Source organism: Triturus cristatus, chromosome 3_2 (assembly GCF_964204655.1).
Source record: "Triturus cristatus chromosome 3_2, aTriCri1.1, whole genome shotgun sequence".
Classification (NCBI taxonomy): domain Eukaryota; kingdom Metazoa; phylum Chordata; class Amphibia; order Caudata; family Salamandridae; genus Triturus; species Triturus cristatus.
This window is the reverse complement of record NC_140584.1, coordinates 59303474-59326668: the sequence shown is the minus strand read 5'-3', so window position 1 is coordinate 59326668 and position 23195 is coordinate 59303474. Positions and strand designations below refer to the sequence as shown.

Sequence of the window (23195 nt, the reverse complement as noted above, 5' to 3'; positions counted from 1 at the left end):
ATTTAGGATTTATAGTAAACAGGAAGAAGTCTTGTCTGATTCCAAGTCAAGAAAGTGTATTTCTTGGTTTTCAGATCTCGACCTTAGATTGTGTGTTGAGTTTGCCAATGGAGAAAGTCAGGAAAATCTGCAGGGAAGTGAGGAAGATTTTAACGAATGTTTGGGTTCCTTTGAGGCAAATTGCGAGGGTAATTGGGCTTCTATCAGCCTCAATTCAAGCAGTCTTCCCAGCCCCCCTTCACTACCGTGCTTTGCAGAGAATGAGAACTTTGTATTTAAGGAAAGGGGTGAGTTATTCACAGAAAGTACATGTAGAAAGGGAAGCGAAAGTGGAACTAGCGTGGTGGTTAGAGAATCTTGTAGCTTGGAACGGCAAAGCAATCTTCGGGCCTTCTCCAGATATGATTATAGAATCAGATGCAAGCCTTCAAGGCTGGGGTGCAAGATGTGGTACAATGACTACAGGGGGAAAATGGTCAGGAGAGGAGAAACTCTGGGGTCCTCGTTCGAGGGCATTGGCAGATTTGGCAAAGGAGTTTTGGCATTTTTGTCTGAGCAGGAACATTATGATTATTGCTCAGTACTTGCCAGGAAAGAGCAATTCGGTTGCGGATTGGAACTCGAGGCAATTGCAGGAGTTCAGCGATTGGAGGTTGAAGAGGGCAATGTTCTTAGCTCTGGACAGGTTGTGGGGTCCTCTTGTATTAGATCTTTTTGCAAATCGGCTGAATGCACAGGTTCACAGGTTTTACAGTTGGAGGCCGGATCCGAGTGCAGAAGCAGTAGATGCACTAATGCAAATTTGGGACAAGCCTCGGAGCTATGCTTTTCCCCCTTTCGCTCTCATCCAAAGGGTTCTGTTGAAGGTGACGAAAGACAGGGCAGAGTTAGTTCTCATAACACCTTTCTGGATGACTCAGGTCTGGTATCCAGATGTATTGGAGATGTTAATAGCCGACCCGGTACTTCTCCCGGTTGTACCGGATCTGCTAACCAACGCTTCAGGAGATTATCATGAGATGGTTATTCAGGGTCAGTTAAAGCTCATAGCTTGGTTGATTTCGGGAGAGCCTGGCAAATGCAGGGCTTATCTTCGGAAGCTTCGAAGCTCATTAAGGAATCATGGGCACCAGGGACCGTAAAGGCATACAGATTGGCATGGGGGAGATGGGTTCGTTGGAGTACTGCGAGGGGTTTGGATCCAGTATCAGCACCTTTAGTTGAAGTGGTTAATTATTTGTCTGAATTTTTCCATAATGGGAAATCTTATAGTACTGTTAATATAGCAAGGTCAGCTATTTCCTCAGGCCATGATTTAGTGGATAGTATCACTGTTGGACAACATGATGTAGTCAGGAGACTTTTGAGAAGTGTAAGAATTAAGGCTCCTCCTGGGGCTAAGTGTTCTTCTTTGTGGGATGTGGACATGATCTTGAAGGTTTTGATGAGTTGGAATGAAAATGAGTTTCTTGGTCTTAAAGATCTTTCACTCAAGTTGGTTATGCTTTTGTGTCTTATTTCCTTCAGAAGGGTTTCAGATGTTAGAGCATTAGAAGTTACAGGGCGACGTTTTGTACCGGAAGGTGTTTGTTTTTCTATTTAAAAAAGAACAAAAACTTTATCAAGTATGATTTTCTATCCGAGTTGTAATGTTTGTAGGAAACTTTGTGTGGTAAGATGTATACGTGAGTATGAAAGGAGGACTGAATTATTAAGGGAAAGTCAAACCCAACTGAATATCTCCTTCAAACCTCCGCATAAAGCTGTCTCTGCACCTACCTTAGCTCGATGGGTTAGGGAGGTAATGTTTAGAGCAGGAATTGACTTGAAAAAGTTTGGTGCACATTCTGCAAGAGGAGCTATGGCTTCTAAGGAATTTATTCTGGGTGGTGGTTTAACAGCTATTTTAGCCGCGGCAGACTGGACTTCGGACTCTGTATTTAAGAAGTTTTATTTTAAACCTGTGGATTGTGCAGTAGAGAATATTATGGCAAGGCTTTGAACATGCATAATATTGGCCTCCGTGCCGTGCCATAAAATTCAGATTTTCCACACCTAGGGTGGGTAGAAAATCATGATTTTATTAAAGACACGGAGGCAGATATTATCCCTCCCTGTATTTCCCACCCTCTTTAATGTTTTTTGTTTGATTGTTTTAGGAGACGTTAGGAAATGAGCCATCATGGAGAAGCGTCAGAGAATATTTGGAGTTTATCCTTTGCGTTAAAGTTGCTTGACCTGGATCGAATATATGGACTTGTTCGCAGCACTGATGAAGGAATATGGCTGCCTTTCACAGGATTTTATGAAGTTTTGGAATGTTAAAGGAATGTTCTTAATTCTTTACATTGTTTTGTGTTGCTGCTGTGGGTTTGCAATTAAAGAGATATGCATAATATCTGCGTCCGTGTCTTTAATAAAATCATGATTTTCTACCCACCCTAGCTGTGGAAAATCTGAATTCTTCAGAATGTGACATTTACAAGACTTTCTCAAAACAAAACTTGAATAGAAAGAGGAGACCTGCTCGGCTGTTGGGAGGTAAAAGCATAGGCTTATAACACAGGAGTTTAAGTAAGTCATCAAAAATTTCCACTGAGAAGTAAGATCAAGGGTTCCAAGCAGTCTATGGTACCCTCTGACCCTTCCGTCTGTCATCTACTGCCCTCTGCTACTAAGAAAGTTGACTGAGAGGTTACTAAGAAATGCTCTCAGAAGATCAAAAGAAGTCTCTCTCCATTTGCTGCAAAGAGATCGCAAACCTCTTCACAATTCACTCAATGAGGCCAAAAAACAGCAATGACTGGGTTAAAGAAATCGAGCAAGTCTTCCTGTCTGCGCTCCAGCAAGACAAACACAAGAAAAAAGGCAGTCACTCTTGATGTTGTCTCATACTCAATTGGCTAGGAGACTGTCATACAGTTGTGAAGTCCATTGTTGGCAAAGCAGTCTGAGACCATGTCAGTACCAACATCAATAAGGATTCCTCTTATAAATCTATGATTCTCTAATGGACGATCAAATGTATCAAGAGTTAAGTTTTCAGCATCAGGAGCTGTTTTCCTAATATTGCAACCAGCAGCTTACATTACTTACAGTTGTGGTTTTTTTTATACTACATTTTATTGTGTTTCTCGACAGACATCACAGTCCAGAATGGAGCCACAAAACAGAAGAGGTCTAAACAAATAAGCCACAGGGTTACCATCACATGATTAGCCCTCCACAACACCTGACAAATGTATAACGGAGCATTCAATACCATTCCGCCTTTCCCATCCCAGTCTCTCAGTTAGTGCCTTGTTATGAATCCGGATATCATCCTCTAGGGAATGATGGGAGGGGTGTGTGTGTGGGGGAGGGGCCTTCACTTTGTTGAAGTGCAATGCCCCAAAAGTGGCACCATGCAGCCCATGTTTTGTAGTGCTTTTGTGGCAATCCTCTAACTTTGTAAATGAAAATGTTCATGCAAATACTCCCACCGCCTCAAAGCCAAACAGATGCCCTACCCATCCGCATGGAGGCAAGTGCTAATCACACGAAAGAACTCTTCAACGTTGTTGGAGAATTCTTATGCCCATCTGCCACTGAGACCACAATCCGCCCCTCCAGAAGCCCACTACGACTCCCTGGCGGCCTACTTCCACAACAGGATAGCAGACCTCTACATCAACTTCGACTCGCAGCCAACCGACCTCCGTCACCTCTTGACTCACACAGACCGTTCCCACAGCCATCTCACTGATTGAACTCTACTAACCCCTCCAGTCACCACAGTGACCATGACCTCCATCCACTCCAGAGCACTGACAGGCCCCTATTCCCACCACGCCTTCAACATTGGACAGAAGGAAATTGGCAGCACACTCGCCATCATACTCAACTCATTTATCACCACTTCCACCTTACCTGACACCTGGAATGAAACCCCTCCTAAAGAACCCTCCGCCGACCTCAGTTAGCTCAAGAACTACTGCCCCATCACTCTGCTCCCATTCCCGGCCAAGGTCCTGGAGATAGCCATCAACCGCCAGCTCACGGATTACCTGGAAATTAACAACCCACTCAATGCCTCCCAGTCCGACTTCCGCTCCAACCACAGCACCGAGACCGCCTTGATAGCCGCAACTTTACGACATCATATCAATCCTCGACCGTGGCAAGAGAGCAACCCTGATCCTCCTCGACCTCTCAGTGGCTTTTGACACCATATCCCAACAAAAGAAAATCTGGTGTGAGTAGTGGAGGGGCCTAGATGCTGGCCATCGCAATAGGTCACCAATAAAGGAGGCCTAACAGTGCCACGTATCGGCCTTGGTTATCTTACCAGATTGTTGTGCCTTTAACAGGTAGCCTGTTGTAGATTAGAATAGTCATGCCCTTGTGAAGTCAGTATGAAACGACTATTATTAGCCCATCCGGATAAAACTGGACACTTAGTGCCCGCCAAGTGCTTCTCTTGGAATGGAGTATGTCCGCATCTGATGTTTAGCTGCCTTCAGCACTGCACTTCTCTTGACTGAATACAGGATACTAATAACATTCCATGTCAAAAAGCAGACAGTGCTTCCTGCTTCTGTCAACTGGGTCAGCTAGGCTGGTAAGCTGGGATCATGCTAGGGCACTGGAGAGAAAGGCACTCATTGCTCTGGTTCGGTTGAGTGATTGCATAACGATGTCCGACATGAGTGTGCACACATGGTAAAAGAAAAACAATAAAAGCCCCTCCACACCCTCAACCAATATCTCAAAAACATGACTTATCTGTATTTGGATAAACAAGGAACTGCCACCAAACCTCAACCTCGTTCCTTTTTATCATTTTCTCAAACATTACTCAAAACTCAACCCTTAAAGAAAAATGTATCTAGGTGAGCTATAGAAATTCACAACAGTTCATGACAGAGTTATTGGATCTAGATTGGAGCAAAGGGAGTGTAGAAGGTGCCAAGCTTCTGCCATTGGCTATGGGGAGGGAGGCTTTCTGTCCGGAGGTTCAGGGTCCAATGACCTTGAATTAAGGGTTCTTTGGCTGTCACCAGAGCCTTCTGCAGAGCAACACCGTCTCCATGTTTGCCAGGACTGTCGCAGCTGTTGTGTCCAACCATTATGCCTCTCTTCAAGCTACTCCAAGGTGGATTCCGGGGTATCCAAGGAAAAAGTTTTGTTCTGAAAAAATTACCTTCAGTCACGATGGGAAAAGCAGCATGATTTGTAGCATTCACAGTTTTTATTTAATCACCAGAAAGGTGCATCTTTGCTGTTGAACCTTAAGGGCCAGATGTACGACAATTCAGTTTAGCGAGTCGCAAATTGCGCAGAATTGTGACTCGTTTAACTGAATGTACAAGAGTGTCTCAGACACTGTTTGCGATTCCCAATTGCACAGGTTCACAGGTTTTACAGTTGGAGGCCGGATCCGAGTGCAGAAGCAGTAGATGCACTAATGCAAATTTGGGACAAGCCTCGGAGCTATGCTTTTCCCCCTTTCGCTCTCATCCAAAGGGTTCTGTTGAAGGTGACGAAAGACAGGGCAGAGTTAGTTCTCATAACACCTTTCTGGATGACTCAGGTCTGGTATCCAGATGTATTGGAGATGTTAATAGCCGACCCGGTACTTCTCCCGGTTGTACCGGATCTGCTAACCAACGCTTCAGGAGATTATCATGAGATGGTTATTCAGGGTCAGTTAAAGCTCATAGCTTGGTTGATTTCGGGAGAGCCTGGCAAATGCAGGGCTTATCTTCGGAAGCTTCGAAGCTCATTAAGGAATCATGGGCACCAGGGACCGTAAAGGCATACAGATTGGCATGGGGGAGATGGGTTCGTTGGAGTACTGCGAGGGGTTTGGATCCAGTATCAGCACCTTTAGTTGAAGTGGTTAATTATTTGTCTGAATTTTTCCATAATGGGAAATCTTATAGTACTGTTAATATAGCAAGGTCAGCTATTTCCTCAGGCCATGATTTAGTGGATAGTATCACTGTTGGACAACATGATGTAGTCAGGAGACTTTTGAGAAGTGTAAGAATTAAGGCTCCTCCTGGGGCTAAGTGTTCTTCTTTGTGGGATGTGGACATGATCTTGAAGGTTTTGATGAGTTGGAATGAAAATGAGTTTCTTGGTCTTAAAGATCTTTCACTCAAGTTGGTTATGCTTTTGTGTCTTATTTCCTTCAGAAGGGTTTCAGATGTTAGAGCATTAGAAGTTACAGGGCGACGTTTTGTACCGGAAGGTGTTTGTTTTTCTATTTAAAAAAGAACAAAAACTTTATCAAGTATGATTTTCTATCCGAGTTGTAATGTTTGTAGGAAACTTTGTGTGGTAAGATGTATACGTGAGTATGAAAGGAGGACTGAATTATTAAGGGAAAGTCAAACCCAACTGAATATCTCCTTCAAACCTCCGCATAAAGCTGTCTCTGCACCTACCTTAGCTCGATGGGTTAGGGAGGTAATGTTTAGAGCAGGAATTGACTTGAAAAAGTTTGGTGCACATTCTGCAAGAGGAGCTATGGCTTCTAAGGAATTTATTCTGGGTGGTGGTTTAACAGCTATTTTAGCCGCGGCAGACTGGACTTCGGACTCTGTATTTAAGAAGTTTTATTTTAAACCTGTGGATTGTGCAGTAGAGAATATTATGGCAAGGCTTTGAACATGCATAATATTGGCCTCCGTGCCGTGCCATAAAATTCAGATTTTCCACACCTAGGGTGGGTAGAAAATCATGATTTTATTAAAGACACGGAGGCAGATATTATCCCTCCCTGTATTTCCCACCCTCTTTAATGTTTTTTGTTTGATTGTTTTAGGAGACGTTAGGAAATGAGCCATCATGGAGAAGCGTCAGAGAATATTTGGAGTTTATCCTTTGCGTTAAAGTTGCTTGACCTGGATCGAATATATGGACTTGTTCGCAGCACTGATGAAGGAATATGGCTGCCTTTCACAGGATTTTATGAAGTTTTGGAATGTTAAAGGAATGTTCTTAATTCTTTACATTGTTTTGTGTTGCTGCTGTGGGTTTGCAATTAAAGAGATATGCATATTATCTGCGTCCGTGTCTTTAATAAAATCATGATTTTCTACCCACCCTAGCTGTGGAAAATCTGAATTCTTCAGAATGTGACATTTACAAGACTTTCTCAAAACAAAACTTGAATAGAAAGAGGAGACCTGCTCGGCTGTTGGGAGGTAAAAGCATAGGCTTATAACACAGGAGTTTAAGTAAGTCATCAACAATTTCCACTGAGAAGTAAGATCAAGGGTTCCAAGCAGTCTATGGTACCCTCTGACCCTTCCGTCTGTCATCTACTGCCCTCTGCTACTAAGAAAGTTGACTGAGAGGTTACTAAGAAATGCTCTCAGAAGATCAAAAGAAGTCTCTCTCCATTTGCTGCAAAGAGATCGCAAACCTCTTCACAATTCACTCAATGAGGCCAAAAAACAGCAATGACTGTCGTAAATTGCATGCCTCATCAATATTCATGAGCCAAGCGCAATTTGCTACCCCATTAGGAATGGCTAGCACTTCCAGGGATGGTGGCCTGCTAGGGTCAGCAGACCACCTTGTCTGTGACTGCTTTTTCAATAAAGCTGTTTTTTTTAAAATGTAGCCCGTTTTCCTTAAAAGAAAATGGGATGCATTTAAAAAAGAGAAATGAAACTTTTGAGTAAACATTTTTTAAGGGCAGGCAGTGGTCCATGGAACTACTGCCTGCTCTTAAAAATATGTGCGCACCCATTCACAAAGGGGAAGGAGTCCCCTGGGGACCCCTTCCTGTTTCCGAGGGGTTTACCACCTACTTGAAGTTTGTGGTAAACAGCGATTGTTTTGCGACCACAAATGCGGTCGTAAAACAATCACTCATTGGTGTAAGACTCGCTATTAGGAAGGGATGCCCTAGGCAAGCCCCTTCATAATACCGAGTCGCAAACCATATTTTGCGAGTCGCTAATAGGTTAGTGTGAGAAGTTGGCCTGGCATATGCTGTTCCTAGTTATAGGAACACCTTGCACCAGTCCAATTCGACTCTTATTGATGATAGGTTTACGACAACCTTTAAAGAAAGCTATCCTAGTGGTAGCTGTGGAGAGCAGCCTTCAGGCTAAGTCTTGAAGGAGTGTTAAGCTTATTGTTTTACCATAATAACCTCTTGAATAACCAAATGAAAGAGTAGCCCACACAGGTGTATATATATAAAATATATGTATTTTTTCTAGGCAGAATCCCACAGTCACTTTATGTGACTAGTAGCAAAGTTACACTTCAAACAAGCATTTATAAACACAAATAGCACAGAAATCAATGGGCCCCAGGGGGGGACCAAACCATATACTAAAATAGTGGTATAAGAACCACGACAATTCTACAGACAATGCCTAGAGCATTCAGGATCGCTTGCCCCTTCAGAATCCACCCACTGTTAAGAGGAAGGGGACCCACGGGAGACGCGTGCAGCACAAGAAGTTGCTATCGGGATCGCAATGTTAGTCTATGGAGAATGTCGCGGTTGAATATTTAAACATTAAAGACACTTCTAGCAGGAGTACAAAGTTAAGGCTTGAGACTTAAGGCTTTGGAGAGCCCACTACCACGGGAGTACCGAAGTACCACTGTTACCTGCCCCAGGGAAGCCGGGTGCATAGGTCGATTCTGGTGTCGGGTCGCGGGCTGATTTTCAATGGAAAAGTAGTCCAAACTGCTGCTAGCCAAAAGCGTCGATGATGTCGTGAAGATCTAAGATGTAGAAAGTGTAGAGAAGAACCTGAAAGCAGAGGGGACAGAGTCTGGGTCACGGCACAGTGACCAGGGAGCTCACAGGAAGGAGCTCGTGGATGTCTGGTGCTTCAGGTAGAGATGGGTGCAGCTTGGCTCTGCAGTCACGGGCTCCGGGAGGCTTCAAGGAAGGCCAGCTTCTGGAGGGCGACTGTCCCACGTCGGATGAGGGTCGCTGCGGTGTTAGTGTCCCGATGGGATCCACTAAGCCTTGGCAACCGCAACCCACGCAAGATGAACAAAGCAGCTGCTGGTGCAGACCCACGAGGTCTGAGGGTGCTCTCCTTTGGAGGGAGCGTAGAGCAGGCCTGGAGCAGCCAGGGGAACTCTTGTTTTCAAAGGTAGATCTCCGCTAGGGCCCACAAGTCGAGAGACAAGGGACCGCGGGAGGCGGCAATTTGGAGTGCGTAAAAGGGCACCCACGGGCCACCGGAGGGGGCTAGGGCGCTGGTCTTTGGCACAATTGCTGTAGAGTGGTTGGCTCGTAAACGGGCCAAAGCACAACTTCCCCACTGGTCAGGGTTGTGTGCTATGCAAGAAGAGGCCGGGGTCTCGGGGTATTGGGGATCTCGGCACCCACGCGGTCCACGGTGCCCAAACTCGTTGAGCACATTCACTGGCCTCTGGGATGCGCTGGAAACCCACCTCAAGGGTTCTGGAAGACGTCGAAGTTCGTGAGAGCAGCGAAGTTCCAACCGGGTCACTTGCAGTGTTTCAGGTGCCTGCCAAGCAGGGGGATAACTCCTTTATCCCAAGGGAGATTTCTTCAGTCAGCTGGGCAGCAGCTCGTCGAAGGTCGGTTCTGTAAAGTCCCAAAGTAATCTGAGGCGCTGGGGCCACGTTATTCACCTTTATCCCCAAGATTAGGGGAGTGTCCAGAGTAGTGTCCACCAATGGCTGGTGAGGCGGGAAAGGGTGGCTACACCCTCTCCCCTTTGTGTGTTTCCCGCCTGGGCGAGGGGCAGGATGCCCCTGAACCGGTTCCAAGCGGTGTATGCAGAATTAGGTCTCTGCAGCTGCCTACGTGCAACTCTGAAAGGACATTTGGTGCCCCCAACCCTGTTCCAATCCACATTATCCTGTCTGGGGAGATGCTAGCACCTCCCTGCCACAGGAGCCCTATTGTCCAGCTGGTGAGGCTGGGGTTTTCCCCAGCAACAGCCAGCCAGGGTCGTGTAGGTGGCGGGCAGTAGCCATTTTGTGTAACTTGTGCACTTTTAAATTGGTGTCTAATTTCTATCGCTTTTCCCATATCGCCCTTCTAGCAAGGGGGAATCGTATCCTCATGCCCATGGCTGGACTGGGGGTAGGATTCCTACATGTTTGACACCAAACACAATATGGTTCTGTGTAGCCATTCTCAAGTTATCGCGATGACGCGATTTACTTATAATGCGGTTAAGAGTATATGGTATGGCTACACTACAAACAACCCAGTAACGTTTTTACGAGGGTTGCAGAGAGGCCCTACTCACGTAGGGGTCCCCCCTCACACATACCTCAGCACCCAGCCCTGTAGGATTACCAGGGCCTGCCATAGGGGTGACCTATGAGAGTATATGTGTTGTAATGGTGTGGGATATAGGGTACCTACATCCCTGTAAGGGGTGCTAGCACCACCTTACCCAGACTACAGTAGTGGTCTGGTGGTGTCAGTTTGTGTGGCTGTCCCAGGGTGGCACAATAAGTGCTGCAGCCCTGGTAGGCCTACTGGGAGACCCATGCCCTGGGTACCTAGGGTACCATCTACAAGGGGCTGGTAGGGCATGCCCAGCATCCAATTAGGGTTGTACCTAGGGTACTCACATCAGTTTTAGGGAGAAAGCAGATAGGCTGGGGTCCTGGATAGCAGGATCCCAGCCAGACTAGTCAAAAACCACTCAAATACCAGGCAAAAAGTTGGGGGCAACCATTAGTCAGATTCCACTCTCCTACAGTTAGCGACTCAAAAAATATGATTTGTGCATGGGCAGACCAATTTAGCTGTCACAAATGGGCCGAATTACTGTTTGCGGCTGCAAAAAATGGTCATTCATCTGCCCCAAAGTGTGCAATCAGGGATGGCGCATAGGTTAAATAGGAAGAGTATCTTACTGTTTCTAAACTCTTGTGCCCAGGTACTAGACCCCTTGGGGATCTTAATATATCTGGTTGAGGTGGTGTCACCCAAGTAATGTGGCATGCTTCATCTTTGGCCATCTCAGCCTCCGGAACAGGGAAATACCCTTCCTGTTGAACATATTCATAATTCCTGTTATTTTTTGATGTTTCTTCAGGAGGAAGTGTGGTCTTCAGTCCTCTTCTTCTCTCCAAATGTTGTGATGTTATCTGGGGAGATCATTACTTTGGTTGCATTACACAGCAAGTCCTCTTGTTTCTGATAGGCTTTCAGAATTATGTCGCGATCAGCAAAGTTGAAAATGCTGACAATAACGGGCCATGGGGGAACCACAGAAGGTGATTTCTGTGCCAGGGGCCCCCACCTCCTGTTCTGCAGCAAAACAGGTGGACACTTAGTCTTTTGGGATCCAAGACCTCAACCAGGTTGCCACAAACGGAGGGTGGGACATCCAGTCCCCTCCTACCTGCACTCACAATTACAATGCTATTTTAATGGGAGCGCCCCTCTGCATTCTCTACTGCTGCCTCAAGATGTACAGTATTTTTTAGTCTGATATCATGGCTTGCGGGGTACGGGGTGTGTCCGCCGCCTCGGAAATGCGGCCTTAGGCCTCTGTGGCGCTCAACGCTGTATTTCCTTTGGTATTGTATTGTACAGGTCCTGGCGCAACGAGTAGTGTCCACCTTCAATTCACCTATTTTCTCTGTAAGGGATGATGTAGAATCTTGTATCATAGGATGGAAACCGACTGGTACGGGAGAGGGGTGGGGTCTGGGGGAATGACATGGTGGGCAGTGGGGATTCTTTATCAGAGGTAGTTGTAGGCCCTGTCTATTTGTCACTGCGAGGTCTGGACCCTGGGCTGTATGTCTTTCCCCATGCCACTATCCAGGGAACTCTGTCTCAAATATCCCAACGAAATAGCGAGGGCCTTACTGAGTGCTATAGTCAGCCATCACTAACAGGGCCCTATCCAAAACTGTGAGTTTTGGGGCCCTCGCAGGTGGATCTACAGGCAGGCATGAGGCAGTAAGTTGGTCTGGCCCTCTGGATCCTTGTATTGTGTGTATTGGCAGTGGAGCTCAGAAGAGAGCAACCACCATGTTCAGCATTGTAACCATGCCAACGCCAATTGTGACTTTGTTGGGATTTGCATCAGCAATCCCATCCACTTTCATCAGCCCTCTTCTTCAATCACTAATAGTATCACCAATGCCTCTCCAACCTGAAAAAGACTCTTGGAGATGGATATATTCTTCTGAGTGAGGAGATGGGGAAGACAAGCCGGATTTGGATCACGTAGGGGCTTTCTTCAGTGAGCAGGAGAAACATACTCAGTCAATAGGCCACTAAGCCAGCTGACTTAAATAAACCATACATATACTATGACGAAGAGAAGGATAACGAAAGGTTGTATTACCAGAGAACTAGATGAGTTATGAGACAACAAAGGTTTTTCAGCAGACGCTCAGATCAGAACATTTGCTACTGCCTAAATTACCTATGGTACACACTCAACTAGAAATGTAACATTTACAAGCAGTAGTAAAAGTTATTTATCCGGTATTGGATCTTTCATAGATTCACATGCGTCGAAGTGGGAGTCCCACGGTTAAATAGTAAAGCAGTATTTATAACTATCATAGGCTATATTGGCATTAGGCCATCAGTTTAATAGCCGATCTATCGTTTTTTTTTTTTTTTAAAAGGACCAAACTTGATCTATGACCAAGCAGGTTCTATCTCCCTCTAGAACATTCCCAAGAGAGGCTGAGTCATCCCCGATTTTTACTGCACAGCATATATGCAAAGATATTGAAAGCTTCTCTGTAATGTCTGACAGAAAAGGCCTTTTCCGTCCCTGCAAGACCTGTGGGAAGAAAGGGGTACATGTGGATGACCCACATAAGGACTGCCTTTACTGCCTCCACCCCAGCACAAAGTAAGAGACTGCAAAATTTATAACACTGTCTTCTCAAAAGAGAAAGAAAACATTTGTCAGAGACTGCCTTATCTGCCATCTACGCCTACTCGCTCTCGTTCTTCCTCCTCCGACCCGTCAGCAAGGAGTAGCTGTGGAGAGCAGCTAAGGCTTATTCAGGAGGGTGAAAAGCGGGTACATTTACCACATAGTTAGCCAGCAAGCTGACACACAAGAAAGAACCACACAAGTGTTTACAAAAATACAGTTGTATTTATTATGACAAAGCTAATAACTAGCTTGGTATATCTCCTACCCAAAGATATCAAATGCATGCAAGAAATACTTTAGAAACAAGTAAGTAGCATAGAAAAACACATGGTGCCCTATGGGGGCGAAACCATAAACTAAAAGTGGTAAGTCACAAAACAAGCCTACTATCCAAGGATGGAGAAGCCCAGGGGAAGTAAGGAACCCACAAAGGTGAGTAGCTAGGGACTCCAAGGTGCCTGGATGCAGAGTGGTTACACTGGGTCAAACGTCCATAAGATAACGCTAGGTAAGTTGCAGTTGGTATTTTTTTGTTTTCAGGACCCTTCCCAAAGGACCCAGAGGACACCAATTAGATCAAGGCAGATTGGAGATGCACCCTACCCATAGATACTCAGCGAACCAGGACACCTACACCAGGTAGCCTGGGTGCATATGGATGAAGTGGTGTTGGAACGGCCCGTAGGAACCAATGACGGATCGTGGAAGTCTGGTGGCTGCCGCGACTCGCGGACCAGGACTGTGGAACCCAAACGTGGATTCTGGACTAGAAGTACATGGAAGCAGAAGCGACAGTCCAAACTACCCGGACGTGTACAGGAGTAGCAGGAGCGCAATGCCACCTCTTGTCAGAGGCACTTGCTGCAGCACAACGGTATTGAGGAAGCAGCTGTGGAGCCCAGGCAACGATTTATGAGCACAGAAGCCGTCTACGATCTGTCCCACAACTGATGAGGAATGCAGGAAGGTCAGTGCCCGGCATGACCACCAACAAGCCTTGGCAGCCAAAACAGACAAAGATGCTTGGATGCAGACTAGCAAAGTCTGTGGGACTAACGCAGCAAGGTTAAGCCAGGGCCATCCCTAGCACGCTGGAGAGGCAGCAGGGATTGTTGGAGCCCCCTTAAAGACCTTCTGGCAGCAGGCACAGGGAGTTGCAGGCAAGCCTCAGCAGCACACAGGAGATGGAGCCACACAGTGAAGAGGATGCAGGCAGGACATTGTTGTTGGAGCTGTGCAATGCTAGAGGTGGGCTTCTTGAAGATCTTTCGTGAAGAAAGCCAACAAGCCTTGGCAACGACAAACCGATGTAGTGCTGTCGTAGAACTTGCAGGGAAGACCAATCAGGTCTCTAGAGAACCAACAAGCCGCCACCTGTGTTGCAGAGCCAGGCGATGTAGTGGGACAACAGGGTCAGTAAACTGGTTGTCGACAAAGGTGCCTGCAGGTGCAGGGAAGTGATTATTCTACTCCAAAGGAGATTCCTCCTTGCTTCGATGCAGGCAGAATCCTTGCTGACTTGGAGGATGCACGGCCACAGAGTGCAGAAACTTGAATTGTGTAGAGACCTAGTTGCAGCAGCAGTCATCCTACCGAGAGCAGTCTTGTCTTTAGACCTGACTCGAAGAAGAGTCTTTTAAAAGATCTTAGGTAAGTCTGTCCTTGAAGATGTTGTCAGGATGAATCTAAGGACCTGCCCTCTGGGGAGCCCTTAAGTAACCCTGAAAGGGGGAAGGACCTCTTCTGTGGTGATCCACCTATTAGGGGGCAGGGAAGCTACTCAGCTGCCCTAGCCAGTCAGATGCTCCCGGGAGCCAACATGGCAGAATCAAGTGGCCACCTGGAGGAGCTTTGGGAACCTAACTAGGGAGGAGTCGATTAAGGGGGGTGGACACTCTTCTGTCCTTTGTGTAGTTTCGCTCCTGAACGGTAGCAATGAGCTCCTGAACTGGCCAAAACTAGTTTATTCAAGGAGGGCCCCAAATGTGTCTTCCAATGCAGTCTGGTGGTGCTCGGAGGTGCCCTACGCTACCTAATTCTAAAAGAGGTGGTCACATCTCTCCGTTGCAGGAAATCCTTTGTTCAGCTTCCCTTGTCTGAGTTAGCCTCATCAGCCGGGGGGGGGGGGGGGGGGGGGTGTAGGGGGTGCAGAACAGTGTTGGAAGCAGACAGCAGTGCAGGCTGGCAGCCGACCCTGAAAGGCTACACAGCTAGGTATTGGGGGGGGTCCTCTAAGGAGCCCACCAGTACATAGTATCATGCAACTAAGACTAGAATCGCTGTGGTTGCATAATTCAAACATCTTTGATACCAAACATAACCAGGTTTGCACTGCCATAATGGCTGTTCTGCACTTACAAAAGCCCAGAAGATGAAGGCCTGGGTTTGTAGAGGCATCTCTGCTAGCGCTAGGGTGCCCACTCACTTAGAACTATGCACCCTGCACTTGGACTGGAGGGCCTACCTTAGGGGTGACTTGGAGGTTTTAAGTGCAGTGACCCGGGACAAGGGAAAACTTGTATCTAAAGTGATGGGTACATGCACCCTTTCACGCAGAGTGCAATGGCGGTTCTGCAGACAGTTTGCATGGGCTCCCATGGGTTGCATAATACATGCTGCAGCCCATAGGAGAACCCCAGTGTACCAATGCCCTGAATACCTTGGTACCATATACTAGGGGCTTACAATGGTACCCCAGTATGCTAATTGTGAGGTAAAAAAAGTACTTAGTGCAAATTTAGAGGAGAGAGCACAGTCACTGGGGTCCTGTTTACTGATCGACTAAAGTAGTACATGCAATTTCTTTACATCCTCCTGGATAAGCCTTAGCTGCTCTCGACAGCTACACATTGAGAGCTTAGGTTTTCACGGACCTAAACACTATTACTAAAGGTTGCCTGGACTCAGTGCACAGTGCCTCACCATAGGTGTACACTGTATACTGAGCCAGCCTCCTTCATTGGTGAGGGAGCGGTTGGGATAAAGACTTGCTTTGATTTACCACATTGTCTCAAGTACGTTTTTTTTAGGAAACCACTACTGCCTTTGGAAATTATACGATACTTGTAGGTGAGTTTTTTTTTGCTAATCTTTTAGGTAGGTGTCAAGGGTCTAGCATATCCCTTTCTCCAAACTTTTGGAAGTTTAGACTGCTAGAGTAGGGTACACTACACTATACTAGCACCGTGTCTACTACCGGGGAATCTAGTCAGACTCCGGAGTCTAGGTACAGTGCCCTTAGGTTCCTGGCGTCTAGAGGACTTAAGACTGGTAGTAACCCCAAGATGTATTGTTTGTTGAAATTACTCCTCCAAGTTGACATCCAGAATCCTGGAATGTCACTAGGGGAAGAAGGCCTTGGTGAGGTGAATGACCTTGAAGAGCATGAGGTACATAGTACCACTGGCTCAGGCAATTGGCATGGCCAGGAGGAACCTGAAGAGGCTACACTGGAGGACCATACACCTGCCTTAGGGAGGTACTGATTGTTCTGGAGGGCGTCATGTCAGTAGGCCCACTTTCACTCCCCCCTGTATGGGTTCCAGGATTCCTAGGAGGAGGAGGAGGTTTTCCTCATCCTCATCCTCCCTTTCCTCAGAATCAGTTGCTGGGTCCACCCACTCTAAGTAAGATGAGGCCATCCTAGATAGGGGTACAATCTGCTCAAGCTTGAGAATGCCAAACTCAAGCTGAAGAGAGAGCAGTTGGCCCTTGAGAGGGAAGCCCTAGAGGTGGAAAAAGCAAGGAAGGATTTGAGGTTAGACCCCAATAGTGGCAGCACTAGAGAGACTAGTGTCAGGGAGGAGCACTTTAATTCTAGGAACGTTATCAGGAAAGTGGCCCTTTTTAAAACTGGGGATAATATCCACAAGTGAATTACTGCTATGGAGTGGGGCCAGCAAAGTCCAAAAGGTCCCTGGAAGCAGTGTCCAGCTATCCTATGGCTCTCATTTGCAGACAAAGGTAGAGACAAATGTTTAGCAGTAAATGAAGAGGATGCAGACAACTAAAGGTTTTGAAGGAATCGCGTATTGATGGGTTAGGATTTATTGTGCAGAATACAGGATTACGTTCAGGGACACTCGGAAAGCTTTTTCACAAGACTAGGCTGATTTCATAGACTGTGCAGTTAAGGCTCTAGTAGGCTGGTTACATGGTAGTAATGCACATGACTATGCAGGACTATGTAATTTGATCATGAGAGAGCACATCCTTAACTGTGTGTCTGAGAAACTGCACCAATACCTGATACACTGATCTGAACTCCCCCTAAGAATTGGGAAAGAAGGCAGACAAATGGGTCTGCACCATGGTGAGCAATAAGTCTCGGGGTGGGGGTGATCAGGAAAATAAAGATACATCTAAGACCCAAGAGAAAGATGGGGAGAAAGCTAAAGAAACTAAAAAAAAAAAGTCTTCTAGGGGACCACAAAAATCTTCCTCTGGTGGTGGGTCACAATCCTACTCTTCTAATAGTAACAAATCCCCTTTGTGCTTTGTTTGTAAGCAAAAAGGCTATAGGTTCAATAATTCCAATTGTCCTAAGAAAGGCCCCAAGACTGCTACTTCTCTCCCGAGTGCCCCTAGCAATAGCGCTAGTAGCACTAAACCTTCACAAGGTGTAGCTGGGTTCACTTTGGGTACTACTGTAGGCTCTGGCCTGGTCTAGAAGTCGCTGAGGCTGTCCTGGTATCAGAGGGTGGCTTGATGTTGCCACTTTGGCTACCTGGCCTCCCAATATGAGGAAATACAGGCAGTTCCCCCTCATAAATGGTATGAAAGCAATAGCTTACAGAGAAACAGGTGCCAGTGTCACCATGGTGACGGAAAAACTGGTATCTGGTATCACCTGAGCAATACTTACTTGGGCAAACTTACCAAGTAACCAAGGCAGACAACATCACAGCCACCCCATGTCAGTGTAAATCTCAGCTGGCAGGGGGTTGTTGGTCCTTAGAAGGTTGTGATATATTCTAATCTTCCTGAAGTCTTGTGTGCCATGATTTGGAAAGATCAGCATGGGCTGGAGTGGAGTTGAGGACTCGTGCAGCCATACTTTGGATCTCTGAGGCAGTGTTGATGACTACAGCACAGGCCAAGAAACCGGGAGATCAAGGAACACTGGAACCTGGAATAATGGCCCACACTGTTACCAACAAGAGAGGTGAGAAGGGTAAAAAATAATCCTTCCCTCAGGTTCGATGTGAGGATCAGGCTTCTAAGGATTATCTTGCCCCCTGTGAGTGAACTGGCTCATAGGAGCGTGGGCCTGACCTGGCAGAACTACTGGGAGCAGGGGGAACCCCAGGGAGAAATTGAGCCTGGAGCAGAAATTCTGCCCCTCTTTTGAGAGCCGTAGGCAGCAAGCTGCTGCAGAGGTAGGGGATGTGAAGGGATCCACAAGGTCTATTAGGATGATGGACTGCTTTATTCGGATGCTAAGGACCCCAAGCCAAGTGCCACCAGGAGGTTGATCGTTCCTCTGAACTTTAGGGAGTTCCTCTTGACCCTTGCACATGACATACCCCTTGCAGGGCATCTTGGGCAAAATATTATCCGGGACTGGCTTGTCCCACGCATTCACTTTCCCCATATTTTTGAAGACACAAAGGAGTTTTTTCGCTCCTGTGTCACCTGTACAATCAGTAGTAAGACAGGTGGCACTACAAAGGCCCCCTTAATCCCACTACCAGATGTTGGGGTTCCCTTTGAAAGGGTGAGAATTCACATTGTTGGCCCTATAGACCCTCCTACAGCATGTGGGAACAGTTATATCCTGGTGGTGGTAGAGGACCACACCACCGGATACCCAGTAGCTATTCCCCTTAGGTCCACTACAGCTCCTGCAGTAGCCTAGGCCCTCCTGAGAATATTGACCAGAGTGGGCTTTCCTAAGGAGGTGGTGTCAGACAGAGATGCAAACTTCATGTCTGGCTAACTGACAGCCATGTGGAAAGAGTGTGGAGTAAATTACAAATTTACCACACTTGACCATCCACAGTGAAATGGGCTAGTTGAAGGGTTCAACAAAACCCCAAACGGTGTGATTATGTTGCTATCTGACTAGCTCAGGAGAAGTTGGAATGTCCTACTACCTTGCCTTCTATTTGTCTACAGTTAAATTCCATAGAAGGGAGTAGGGTACAGTTTTTTTAACTTCTATTTTGACTTCATTTGGGGTCCCCTTGCTCTAGTGAAGGAGGGCTGGGAGCAGCCTCTCAAACCTCTTAAGCAAGACATTGTGAATTATGTGCCAGGCCTGCGTTCACACATGGCTTAGTACATGAAGAAGGCTAACAAAAACCTGGATGCCAGCCAAGAACGTCAAAAGTTATGGCATGACCAAAAGGCTGTTCTGACTGTTTACCAGCCAGGGTAGAAAGTATGGGTTTTGGAGCCTGTAACCCGAAGTGCTCTCCAAGACAAGTGGAATGGTGGTCTTAAAGGCACAGTGCCAGTATTTACTTGCTATGCTTTAAATGCAGCCTGTTGACTAACAATGCCTTTGCATTTCCTCACAGTTTTGTTCTTTCAATAAAGGCTGTTTGCTAGGGTCTTCTCTCTCTCATCGTATGTTCACCTAAAGAGCTACCCCCCCCAATTAAATGTCAGGAGAAGTGCTTGCAGGCTGGGGCTACATGCAAATAAGGGCAGTCCTTCTGATAGAGATTCCACTAGCGGGGACCAAATATACACAAACCCCTTTCTTGAACTCTGTTATGTCTGTTAATCACTCCAGGGCTAACGCACACCACAATCTGGCATGCCACTGCATGATGGACGGAGCCTCCGCTGTCTATCAGGCTGCTGCAATAGCCATCTTAGCAGCGCTCAGGCACAACCACATGATGGAGCTTTCTCCATATGTTTGCCGCTTCAGAGTTGGATTTTGGATCCCCAGGAGAGTGTGGTCTATGGTGTCTGGAATGATATCCCCTAATATCAGTTTATTCTGTGAGAGAATCTCCTTCCAGAAAGGCTGAATAGAGGGGCAGTCCCACCAGAGGTGTCGGAAGTCCCACAAGAGCCCACACCCCCTCCAGCACCTGTCCGTAGTGTTAGGGAATATTTTATGTAATTTCTGGGGAAGCAAATACCAGTCGTACATAATTTTATAGTGAACCTCTCCCCAATGCATAGAGCGGTTGTGCTTAGCAATGTCATTACACAAGCGGCTCCATTGTTACTCCTCCAGTGGCCTAGAGAGGGTAGAGTTCCAGAAAGTCCTGTGTCTCGGAATCCACCATGGGCTCAGCACCCTAATGAAGGAATAGAGAAAAGAGATCATATCCTTGCAGGATGCCCCTGCTTGTGCTAATTTTCAATTGGGAGCAGCTCCCTGGTCGCGGCCTGCCGCACCTGGGGCTGCTGTGTGTAATGGTAACTCTCTGTGGGTTGCAGTTGGAATGTTTTGGCGCATTCTGCGAATGTCAGGAGTTTCCCTTTTTTGTATTGGTGAGAGATCGTAAGACAGCCCCCTATTCTCCATTGTCTAAATGGCCCCTCACGCATCGCCGGGGGAAACTCCGGGTTGGAGTGAGTGGGGGTGTTGGGTGATGGGAAGGTTGTCAGGGATAAGGTTTTTGTAAGTAGGTCCAAGACCCGCAGGGTGGTGGCCGTGGGGGTGCTGAGATAAGCATTTGGGGTCCTATACTGCTTCTTTAACCACAGGGTATTCCAGATGGTCCTGCCTGTTATTTGACGCTCCATATGGAGCCAATGTGACTCTGAGGGACCATTCGGTCAGCACCCGGAGCTGGGCAGCTCTGAAATATCTCTGGAAGGGCTAAGCCTCCCTCAGCTCGTGATCTGGTTAACACTCTGTAGGAGAGTTGGGCTCTTTGTCCCTGCCAAATGAATATAGTGATCATCGTTTTTAGTTCTGTAACGAGGTACCTGTCCACCCGAAGTCCCTGAAAGAGGTAGAGTAACCTGGGGAGGACATTCATCTTAATTGTATTAGTTCCCCCTATCCTGGAGTTATAGGCCGCTTTCCATCTATTCAGGTCTGCTGTAATCTGTTGCAGCAAGGGTGGGTAGTTGGCCTTGTAAAACCCGGCAATCTTTGGGGTGAGCTTGAGTCCTAGATATGTAATGTCTTTGCCTGTACAGCAGAAAGGGGAGATCCCCTTTATCCTTTCCATCACCTCTCCTGAAAGAGTTAAGTTGAGCAAGAATGACTTTGAAATATTTACCCTAAAGCCGGAGACTAGTTCTTAGCGATCAAGCTCCTCTTGTATGGCCAGCAGTGAATTCAGTGGATCAGTGATGGGAAGCAGGACGTCATCTGCAAAGAGGTTGATCTTATTGTTATCAGTGCCAAATGTAACCCCTCTTATATCTGGGTTTGTCCTTATCTGCTCCGCCAGAGGTTTAATGCAAAGAGCATGGGGGACAGAGTGCAGCCCTGCCTTGTCCCCCGCGACAGTGCAAAAGAGTCGGAGGTCACCCAGTTTACGAGGACTTGAGACCTGGGAGAGTGATAGTTGGCCCGTAGCATACCAATAAATGTTTCACTGAAGCCAAATTGTCTCCATGTCTGCAGGAGAAAAGGCCAGTCGACCCGGTCGAAGGTGGCCTTTTCCGCATCTAACGAGAGAAGCACCGCGGGACTGCCCTTCTTCTGTACTTTCTCAATTATGTGAGCTATCCTCCGCAAATTGTTGTGGATCTGCCTTCCCTTAATAAACCCCGACTGATCGGGATCAATCGGAGCTGGGAGGAGATTTTCAAGGCGAGTGGCCAGTAGTTTAGAGTATAATTTTGCATCCAGGTTCAGAAGTGTGACGGGCCTGTATGATGCGCAAGCTTTAGGGTCCTTCCCTGGTTTAGGTATAACGGTGTCCAATGCCTCCCCCATGGAATCCGTCACTATTTGTGCCTTTGCCATGTCGTTAAAGAGGGTCACCAGATGTGGAATCAGCTCGGGTGCAAAGGTACGATAGAATTGATTATTTAGTCTGTTCGGGCCAGGGGCCTTCTGCAGTTTCAAAGCGTCTATCGCCTTCTGGAGATCTTCCCCGATGAAGGGGCGACTATGTTCTTTGTTGGTGTGGGCTGGGACCTGAGGCAAGTTTGATTATCTCTAGGTAACACTGCTGGGCATGGGCCTCCTGCTTGTCGGCAGCGTAGAGGTTGCGAAAAAAATTCACAAAGGCGTTTGCTTTACCCTCATTAAGATGGGATACGCCCGCCTCATCCACTATTTGTTTGATATATTCTTGCTTTGCTCTCAGCTGCCGTGCCAGTAGAGTGCCTATTTTGTTGCCACTTTCGTAGCCCCGGGCCTGAAGCCTTAGAATAGATTTCTCTGTCCCGTTAGTGTATTTGGCCTTTAATTTCCCGTTTAGGGAGGTGATTTTGCAGTGAGTTTGGATCGACGGGCTCTCTTGGTGTGTTTTTTCTGCCGCTTGGAGTTCCCCTTCTAACAGTAATCTCTCCCCTCTATGCTGATTTCTGAGCGTGGTGGCTAGCTCTAAGCTTTTGCCCCTAATAACTGCCTCTCAATTGTTAGTGTGAGATGTTAAGGGCTGGATCGTTGGTCTTAAAGTAATCTGTGATCGCCTTCCTGAGTTCATCCCTGAGAAGTCTATCCCTGCTAAGGAAATTGGGGAAATACCATCTCCTGTGTTTCGAGCGCGGGCTGGCCAATTTAGTACTACCTTGTGAGGGGCATGATCTTTTTTTTTTTTTTTTTTTTTTTTTTATTAATCAGGAAAATAACAATGAAACTAAATATATATACATGATTCAGAGTAACAGTAAATTAAGATGCATGCATTTTCTCAAAGCTTCACAAATAAGGGATTCCTTTATCTATTCCTACTCTATCAGGGGACCCCATATTTGTAATCCCCTTTTCCTAGCTCTGCTTCCCTTACATTTATATAATGCATTTTCTAAATTAAATATGTGGTGCAGTCTGGCATACCATGCTTGATAAGTCGGGGGATCTTCGTCCTTCCATTTTGAAACAATCATTAAACGAAAAGTTGCTGTAGCGGCAAAGCAGAAATAAATTTGAGGTGTTTCTAGTTGTAAAGTCTCGTCGTAGCCAAGTAAGATTAAAGTTGAAGTTAATGGAACCACCCGCCCCAAAACATTATGCAGAAATGTTTCAATCCCCTGTTTAACCAAACCCAATTTAAAACACTGAGCGAACATATGAGCCATATCAGCCGGGCCTTGCCCACATCTTGGACATTTATCAGTCTCCCTTTTCCCCCATGCCCAGAGTTTAGCAGGTGTAAAATATAATCTAAAGACTGTTTTGAAATGCTGAGCCTTGAGGTTAGCAGATAAAAGAACCTTCTTAGACAATTC

The 23195-nt window shown here is 46.6% G+C and overlaps 1 protein-coding gene across 1 annotated transcript in view; it reads left to right on the top strand.

The window, feature by feature from the left end:
* Positions 1 to 23195, top strand: part of NCAPD3 (non-SMC condensin II complex subunit D3) — a 1141478-nt gene that overhangs the window by 381652 nt on the left and 736631 nt on the right. Inside the window, exon 15 of the mRNA XM_085646993.1 lies at positions 75 to 188. Within this exon, the coding sequence (XP_085503119.1) occupies positions 75 to 188 (114 nt within the window). The remainder of the gene's footprint in view (positions 1 to 74; positions 189 to 23195) is intronic.